Source organism: Andrographis paniculata, unplaced genomic scaffold, assembly GCF_009805555.1.
Source record: "Andrographis paniculata isolate CXL003 unplaced genomic scaffold, ASM980555v1 Contig21END, whole genome shotgun sequence".
NCBI lineage: Eukaryota > Viridiplantae > Streptophyta > Magnoliopsida > Lamiales > Acanthaceae > Andrographis > Andrographis paniculata.
Genome location: NW_026137502.1, coordinates 4,457,660 through 4,467,389, shown reverse-complemented (window position 1 = coordinate 4,467,389; position 9,730 = coordinate 4,457,660). Strand labels below are relative to the sequence as shown.

Sequence of the window (9,730 nt, the reverse complement as noted above, 5' to 3'; positions counted from 1 at the left end):
TAAATTATACATTTTAATTTTATTTAAAAAAATTTAATGTATATATATTTTAATTTTAATTTAAAATTATTTTTATTATATGTGTCCTAAATTTATGTGTCTCAGGTATAATAAAATCCTCAATCAAACAACCCCACTCATTTGCTCTGACACATTCATTTAACCACTTGTTCATCCACCAAACGAGGATGCATTTATGTCATTACAACGGTGTTTGTGTGTTTGTTTGAGAGGTTTTGGTATTGAGTTTGAATTTTGGATAATAAAATTTTCAAGTAAAATAATTATTTGATGTGATATAAATAAATATTAATGTAATATTACAAATTTGTATAGTATAATATTCCCTTAGTCACATAAAAATGATACTATTTTTTTTTTGTTCCAAAACAATGATATGATTTTTAATTTAGTAATTATATTTTTTACTAATATAATTAATATTCTTATAATTTTTAATATATTATTACAAATATTATTATTTTTATATCACCCAATTTAATAAGGATATTTTTGTTATTTTCACTATAAATTAATATAATACTAATATTAAAAAATATACGTAAAAAAAACAAATATTACCTATTTTACAAAAGAGAAAGAGAGAGAGAAATAAATAAAAAATAGAGTAGGTGTTTGGAATTCAACAAATAATAAAAAGCAATAATAAAATGTTAATTTGTTTACTTTCACAAAATTGATAATAGAATAAATATAGCGGCGGCCTGGACTAAAAAAAAAATAAAAATGATAATTATATATAAATAGAAGTAAAAGTAATTTTTAAACGTAACATAAGCATAATATCTCTAAACATAGCCAAAATGTTTTAAATAAATAATGGTGTAGTGGATAAACATAGACGTACGTACACGTCGGCAGATTTCCCAACTAAACAAAAGGATGGCCATCCTCCCATCTTTTTATCCATTTTTTCGTTGAAGAAAATTGATGTAAAATATAATTATTAAATAATTAAAAAATATATTATAAAAATAATTATAGTTAATATTAAAATTAAATTAACTAATTATTTTAATTATAATTTTAAAAATTTATTAATCATAAAATCTAAGTTTTTCTTTTTCTTTTTCTATAAATAACAAAAAATACATACCAAATTAAAATTCATGTTAAAAACAAAATAAATCTATTTTCATAAGAGGGAGAAAGTATATGATGACATTAAGAGGAAATATAGGATAAATACACGCAATACTTTGTTATTTCAATATATGGAAAATTATGTAAAACGTATAAAATATTATTTTAAATTAAATATATATTTTTTTATTTTTATAAAAAAGTATTTTTATCTAATAGTATGTTATTATTTTTGAAAAATAGTCATAATATCCTAATAATTGTTTGGAATATCTTAAAAAACCCTTCATTTTCAACATATTTTTTCAAATCGTCTGAAAAGTTGAATCTGAAATATTGAACATTCCAATTTTGGGATAAAACAAGAAGCATTTATACGGTACCATTGCTGATTGACGGAATAATCCTAAAAAATATGCACGGTAGTATGTATCACCAAACATAATACTAGTAGAGTAATATTCTGCAGAAGAAACATACAACGACAACAATCATCATGATATTGGTACAGGAATTGCCTCCCAATCGTCATCTTCCTATTGGTCGGTCACACACAGCACACCTCGCTCACACTCTTACCAAATCTCGCATCCAACACACAGTACGAAAAACTAAAAATATCACAAATTAAATAAAGCACACCACACCAAACCCTAAGAAGGAGCAATGAAGTCAGTCTCAATGACTCACGCCGCACTCTCTTATTTATTTTACTACTATTATTAGTATTATTAAATTTTAAATAGCAAGCACGAGTCCGGGGACTGATTTACCGACCAGATCCGGAAGACTGCTCTGCCAAACCTCGCCGGCGCGGGCAGCGGCGACGGTGGTGACGCAGCCAGACTGGTCTGTAGTGTTGCCAATACGAGTCACGGTGAGGGACGTGTTGGAGTATTCCTTCACCTGAGTGATTATCCCATCCGTCACGGTCCAGGCGTGCACCCAAGCGACGGATCGCGATTCGTCGAATCCTTCCGCAAGCACGGTCGAGCCGAACGCCGAGATGCTGTGCGGCACGAAGCGGAAGCTCGACTCCTGAAGCTCGCCGGTGAGCAGGCGCATCAAAAACTGGTGCGACGGCGGGCCGTGGAACCACCACTCGAGGTCGGCGGCGAGGATCTTCTGGATCGTCTCGGCGTCGCGCGCGTTTAAGGCGTCATATAAGGCTGTTACCACCGCTTTAGTGGTCGTCTCCGCCGGAGCTTCCGGAAACTGAGGTATCGCCAGTTCCTGAGACTGCGAGTTGGGGGTCTGGGAAGAGGGGGTGAGAGAGATGAGAGTTGCTTTGCAGAGAAACTGAAAAGGGGAATGAGGAAATGAAGAAAATGGGAAATGGATTATATAGGAAGGACGTGGGAGGGCATTTTGGTAAATTAGAGTCATGCGGGAATTGTGATTAGTGTGACGTGGCAGAAACATGATTTCATTTCAAGCCAACTAATTTTGACCAACAGCTATGACTGTGCTGTATGGTTTTACACGCGCTCCAAAATATAACTAGTATACTTCCAATTTTTCGTCCAAGATCATTTGATACAATTTTTATTTTTATGTTTTAAACTTTATCTATTTTAATGGACATATGTATATATTTAATAAATTATATTATTTTAAAACATATTAAAAAATATAAAATAGTTTAATTAATTTTATAATATAACCTTATATATTATGCAAGGACATTCCAAACCTATTTATTTTTATTTTATTTTATAAATAAATATTTTTATTTATTTTTAAATTTTTAAATTTTATATAAATAATTATATTAATTATAAATAAGTACTCCCTGAAGAACAATACTATTTTTTATTTTTGTCAAAAAAAAATATATATTTTTTCTAATTTAGTAATTGTATTATATCTAACACAATTAATATCTATACCATTTTTAAATATATTATGCAAATGTAAGATAGTATTTATTTATTTTTATATATGACTATTTTCATTAGTATTTTTATTGTCTATGTATAAATAATATAAAAATAATGAATATATAAAATATATTAATTTTTTTAAAAAAATATATTTTTTAAAATAGGTGAAAAAACACACCCAGAGTTTTTCCAGAATAATAATAATAATAATAATAATAATAATAATAATAATAATAATAATAATGTTCTATGTGTTTGTTTGGTAGTTGAATTGTGGTTGAAATTTGATTAAAATAAATATTGGTATAGTACATATTTAATTAAAATATTATTTGTAAAAAATGAAATTAGATATAATATAAATAAATAAATATATATATATAAATATATGATTAATATAAATCAATGAATTTTTTTAGAAAGCGATATAAATATATTTGTTTACTTAATAAAGATATAAAAATAAAACAATATTGTAGATATGTTCATTTTGAAAACTTTAAAAAACTATATAAAAACTAGAAAGCATGATACGAATCAGAGTTAAGATGATAATTGATAAACAACCACAACCTTGGTCCTTGAACATATACATATACGTCCAAAAAACACGTCCATTCATCGTTCCCTTTTAAAAATGTATGTATGTATGAATACGTATATACACACACACACGTACATGCCGCTTATTGAGAAAGAAGCTTAAAAGACCAGTGACTTGTCTTCAAGTGCATAAACGTCCAAAAATGGTCCAAACACCATTCATCAAAACCAAGGCATGCATCCCTCTCTCTCACTCTGGATTATCAACATACTTATCTTCATTTGATCCTTCTTATTATTATTATTATTATTACTATTATTATCTCTCTCTCTCCCCAATAAATAGTCACAAAATAGTATATAATTATGGTCCCGCAGCTAGTCTACCTAGGGCTATATGTAAAAGGTTATATATCTCACTCTCACTCATTTATACATTATAAACTCTACAGATGCCATTTTCCAAAACTGAGTGTCACACAAATGTACATTACAGCAACAATAATTGAGATACAATATACTCATTTTCATACATAATCCACTTACAGTTTATCCAAAAAAAATTTACCTCATTAACTTGCTCCTCCACTTTCCCACAATACCTCTGTTTTAATGTCACAATCAATTTATAAAATATATATATATTATGAAAAGAAAGACCCTTTAACAGCAATAAGCCCTCCCCATCTGAGAAGCAGACAATTAAGGGTATTCAGGGATGGATCCCTACAGTTTTGTCGTGATTAGCTGGAAATTAATAAGCTCCACTTAAATGCACAAAAATGCAATATGTGCGTGCATGCATATCAAGGAAAACGACTCAAATACAGAAAGACAGCCACATGAATAAGACAGGGAGGTTTAATCTGGTGGGGGCGATATTATTAATTCATTTTTGGACCCATCTTCATATGTTAACTGGCGGTCCTCGAAAGCTCCTATGATCCACAACTAACCACAACATATCTATTTAACTATACCATCTATCTATCTATATGCCACTCTACTTTCGAATTTCTATTGAATCTGGTAAGAAATATTGCATAAGGTAAGTCAGTTAATGATCAAATCAGCACTGGGAAACTTGAAATTTAAAGCATGTAATCATAATTAATGCACACACAAAAACCAAACTAGAAGAGATGAGCGCACGCTCGAGACACAAACCAACCATTGTAATAACCGGTCAAGAAGAGTAGGCTTAGGTAAGATCATCCTCCTCCAGCTCTTTGGCTTTCAAGTGGTCCTTTACTCTCAATAGAAGTGTTGTCTTCCAAGCATCCTGTGAAAATGAGGTTGGGAGTTGAGTAGTTAGGGAAATGCAAATGGAGGGCGAAGGTCTAAAGTAGGTGAGCCCGAATTCATTTACCAGCTGGGTCATGCTATCGAATTCCTTCAGTGCACTTGTGAACTTTGTAATGTCTTCTTCATCCACAGCAGAAGCTAAATCCTGTAATCACAGATACGTGTGTATATATGCCGCTATGACTTGCAATATTTGATCAATCATAGCAATATGGAAGAATTGTAACCAAAGGACAAAATAGGGGGGGGAGGAGTTGTGTGTAGTAGTGCAACTTACGGCTAGCAATTTGCATTCACGTGTCCCAGAAAATGTAGGATCCAGATCCTACAAACGGGAGTTGGGGTTGGGGGGGCATTGCGTTCAGTTCATACAACTTAAAAAAGCACGGACTTGTCAATGTGTAGAAATGTAAATAATACCTGGTATTTCTCTAATGCATTTGTTATAGCAACAACGTCACCTTTGCACAGCTGACAAATTCCGGCATTAAGAAGGTGCCCTTTGACTCCATACTTCAACAAGTTGTTAGTAAGAGAATACCTAGCTATCTCTTCAAATATCTCAACGGCCTTCTGATACCTGAGGAAAAAATAAGGGCCCATGACGTATTTCACGACATGATACAGGATCATGGAAGTTAGAAAATAAGAACAGTTATAAAAATCAAAGTGCGATTAATTATGAAGACAAGAGTAAAGAAGAAAAGTTTAGATAAGAAGCAATGTGCAAATGGGATCGGCCAGCTAAAGTGGCAGCCAGAAATGTCAATTGATAATGTGCATTTAAGTTTGATGTATGCTGGAAGCAAAATAAGTTAGAGTTCGTGTAAGGATAATGATAAAACCTCATACATACAATCCATGGTTAAATTCTCCCTCCGTCCATTAAAATTAGCCCATTTGGGCTCGGCACGGGAATTATAAAAAATGAATATTTTATTGAAAAAATGATAGGTAATTGAGGTTATTTTTGAAAGTTTAATTAAAAAATAAAGTAAATGAAAAGAGAGAATGTAATAAAGTTAGTGGTATGTATTATAAATAAGTGTTGAATGGAGGGTAATGATTAAATGTTGATTTGTCTACTTTGCCAAAATTAATAATTGGATAAATTTAATGAACGGACTAAAAAGAAAAGTGAATAAATTTCGCGAACGGAGGGAGTATATCGCAAGGTTTATAAGCAACAATTAGAAATGAGATAGAGATGAAATAAGCAATGCTCTAAATTATACTACCTCCGTCCAACATACCGTATCTGCTATACTGTAGACATGGTATTTTAGGAGGGGTGTAATTAGTAGATAATTAAAAATGTATTAGTGAAAATAATTATCCTATAATATAAATAATTATAAAATAAGATTAAGATAACTAATTAGTTTAATTAAAATTTAAAAAAAATAAAATTAAAAAGTTTAAAATGAGATTAAAGTGTATAATCATTTTCCAAAAAAGGAAAGTGACATGGTACGTGGGACGGACATAAACGACAACGTGGACATGGTATGTGGGACGGAGGGAGTAATATAGGAAAAAATATAACTAGGCAACTTGTTTGGGGGATTTGTCTCCAAATACACTATTCATCCAATTTTTTCCCCCAAAAACATCAAATCAAACACCTAATTTTCATTTTTCATATTATACTAAAAATCAATTTTATATTCAAAACATCACATCAATACCTATTTATGTCATATTATACAACTATTCAAATTCAAATTTTTTACTATTCAAATCCCAACTCAAAATTCAAACCCCCAAACAAACACACCCTTAAAGAACAAAAAGAAAGATAAACAACAGCTTGCAATTCTAGTAAGAAGCATGGAATAAAAGACAATCAGCACGATATCACTCTGAAGAGAGAGAGAGAGAGCAGGCAAACTTAACTGTTCTAACTGTGCAGCAAATTGAGCAACTTTCTGTTTACATTGATTTGCAGATGTTGTTACTTCTTCACTTTGAAAGAGATCGGCAGCTTTTTCATAGTAAACGGTAGCCTTCTCCAAATTCTGCTCTTGTTCATACAACTCAGCTATTTCCTGCCAAGTACAAATATTTGTTTATTGCCTTTCAACTTACAGATTACACATATGCGCGCTATCAACAACCTAAGATGCTAGTTTCATTATTTTTTCACAAGTATGATCAAGGTTAGAAAATTTTATTAAGGGTGTGTTTGTTTGAGGGATTTGTTTGGATTTCCACTATTAATCCTATTTTTTCCCCCAAAAAATATCAAATCAAACACCTATTTTTCATTTTTTATATTATACTAAAAATCAATTTTACATTCAAAACATCACATCAATACCTATTTATATCACATCATACAACTATTCAAATTCAAATCTCATCTAAAAATCCAAACCCTCAAAAGTGTTCCCAACTCCCAAGTGAATGAGGGGTGGAATTTGATTAACAAGGACAAAAATGTCGGCAATGACATTAAAAGTGACAAAATTACTTACTTTGTAATATCTGGCAGCCATATTAAACCTTCCAATATCCAGAAATAAATTTACAGATTGCTCTAGGCATGATGCGGACTCTGCAAAATACAATGCAAATTAATAACAGTTTCTGAAATGACCTTGTGTGATGAAGCAAAGCAACAAGATGAACATAAACTACAAGCATTAGCAATTCTACTCCAACGTGGGTTTATATAGGTCATAAATTTTAAACCGTGAACACTCCTTGCACCGAAGGACAACAAAATCGTGCTCCCGTTTTACCCAGATCCAAGAATAGTTCTCCATATGGAAAGTTCCATCAACACGTACTATATAACCAAGCAATTTACACCCATTATGTGTTAAAAAAAAAAAAAAAAAAAAAAAAAAAAAGTCATACTGAACACAAGGATACCTTTGATGTTGCACTTTTTGTAGCAGTGAGCAGCATCAGCATATGCACCAGCAGCTTCATGTTTGCTGTCCAACTGCACATTGAAATTTAGATAAGCAAAACTAGGTAACAACGACAGGTGAATGGAGAAAGGATAAATTTGCTGCATATCTAGCTGCAAGCCTACGGAAAGCTTACTTTCAAGTGACAGTTAGCCAACTTCACATACACTGCTCCAGCCTGATCCCCTGATTAAATCAATGTTTATATTACATATGATCAACAATTGTTCATACATCAACGGTTGCGATCACCAAGAGGATAAATTTCATGTGTGCAATATATATATATATATATATTATAGTTTTTATATTACATTAATAAAAGTTCTTCATACAAAAGAAGGCACGAGCTTCAAATTCAACCTCAGTAGCTACTCTCGCCCATGGGGTTTCATACTTTATCAAACAATTGGAGTCGGCATTAGCTTTCGATTTGGGGGTATTTTCAAATACCATCCAGAATGAATGCACACTAATTAAACATGGAGGATCTTAAAAATGAGACAATCTTTTAAAATTCTATTTTAGATAGGAACTCGGTAGGAACTATATGATCCCAGAGGAACTTAATCACAGGCACATCAATTTTAACTGTTCTTTCTACAATTATTCTCTTGCATACCAACTTTATGTAACATTGGAGCTCATCTGCACAATAGTAATCATGTCTTCTCCATCTGTTCTTCTTCCCCCAACTAAAATACAGATCTAAAACCAGAATTCTTGGAAAATGCAATTCACTCTAATAAACCTATGATAAATAAAGCCGTTCTCATCCTTCACTAATAACCATTCAATCAAAAACCGTAGAAACTACGATTGCAATGAACAAAACAGAAACCGCAATCAACAACCAAACCGATATGAATTGAAAGGATTGATCAAGCAAAGCATTGATCGCATATTTGAAGGACTTACATGATTTAGCGAGCTTATATGAATTGGCAGCTTTATCGAATAAATCGGCTGCTTCTTCGTATTTGGAACCGAAGATGCCCCAGCCGCTGAGCGTCTTCTCGGCTTTGCTCTCGAAATCCTGCCCTCTGGCTAAGTGATCGCCCATTGTTCGACCCTCGTTTCGAATTCTTCACGTAAAACGGTGGTGTGTAATGTGTTGCTGAGGATTGAAGGAAGGGAAAGGAAAAAGGGAAATAGATTTACCAGAAATGTCGTGGCGATATCAGAAAAGTACATTCCGCTTTGCCATTGTCATCGTCAACACTGAACAACCTTCTTTGAATTGCAAACTGCTGGATGACACATACATATTTGGGCCCAAAGCCAATCCCAAACTTAATGCTCTTGGAAAATTTTAGCTAATTTGGGTCATCATTAATTTAAAATCTGTTGAATTTGTTTGTTCAAGTAAACTTTTACTCATATTATTTTTAATATAGTATATAACATCATTTTCGTTTCCTGATAATCTATCTATTTGCGGTCATTACTTTTAACATTCAAAATATCATTTTGTATAATTTTTTAATAAATATCATTAATTAATATTATAAAATACCAATAAAAATAGTTTTTATTATTATTTTATATAATAATTAATTTCAAATATTAATATAAAAAACTAAATAGATATATTAGTGGTGGATGGAGAAAATACTATTTTCGTTCGTCCGGTAAAATTAATATTTTAAATTAGGCATGAGAATTTAATAAAAATAAATATTTTTATTAAAAAGTAATAAAAGTAAAAGGATAATTTAAATTATTTTAAAAAAACATTTAAAAAATAAATAAAATAAAATAAAAACAGTGATATAAATTATAAATAAATATTAGATTGAAGATAATATATTTGTTGACTTGCAAAAATCAATAATAAAGTAAATTTAATAAACAAATTAAAAAGAAAATATGAATAAGTTTAAATAAATGATTAAATATATATAATATACTCCCAGCGTCCCAAAAGAGTTGTTTTGTTTTTTCATTTTCGTCTTTTTCAAAACAATTATTTTGTTT

General features: G+C 31.1%; 2 protein-coding genes across 2 annotated transcripts; both read right to left on the bottom strand.

The window, feature by feature from the left end:
• Positions 1-1,534: 1,534 nt before the first annotated feature.
• Positions 1,535-2,505, bottom strand: LOC127245109 (senescence associated gene 20-like). Its single transcript, XM_051265763.1, has one exon. The coding sequence runs from the start codon at positions 2,488-2,490 to the stop codon at positions 1,843-1,845; it is 648 nt and encodes a 215-aa protein (XP_051121720.1). The 5' UTR covers positions 2,491-2,505; the 3' UTR covers positions 1,535-1,842.
• A 2,086-nt stretch (positions 2,506-4,591) lies between these two features.
• Positions 4,592-9,027, bottom strand: LOC127245176 (alpha-soluble NSF attachment protein 2). Its single transcript, XM_051265923.1, has 10 exons — positions 8,915-9,027; positions 8,672-8,838; positions 7,890-7,939; positions 7,713-7,785; positions 7,313-7,392; positions 6,732-6,883; positions 5,256-5,415; positions 5,113-5,160; positions 4,900-4,980; positions 4,592-4,812 (listed from the first exon to the last, which is right to left on the bottom strand). Exons 2-10 carry the CDS (start codon positions 8,814-8,816, stop codon positions 4,732-4,734), a joined length of 870 nt encoding a protein of 289 aa, XP_051121880.1. The 5' UTR covers positions 8,817-8,838; positions 8,915-9,027; the 3' UTR covers positions 4,592-4,731.
• Between the last annotated feature and the right edge of the window lie 703 nt (positions 9,028-9,730).

What these genes read in the sequence shown, in the direction of transcription:
- LOC127245176 (XM_051265923.1), bottom strand. Translation starts at nt 8,816, where the DNA reads ATGGGCGATCACTTAGCCAGAGGGCAGGATTTCGAGAGCAAAGCCGAG. An exon ending in TGGCTAACTGTCACTTGAAA is followed by an intron (nt 7,786 to 7,889) that starts GTAAGCTTTCCG and finishes TTCAATGTGCAG; the next exon opens with TTGGACAGCAAACATGAAGC. An exon ending in TGGCTGCCAGATATTACAAA is followed by an intron (nt 6,884 to 7,312) that starts GTAAGTAATTTT and finishes TGTACTTGGCAG; the next exon opens with GAAATAGCTGAGTTGTATGA.
- LOC127245109 (XM_051265763.1), bottom strand. Translation starts at nt 2,490, where the DNA reads ATGACTCTAATTTACCAAAATGCCCTCCCACGTCCTTCCTATATAATC.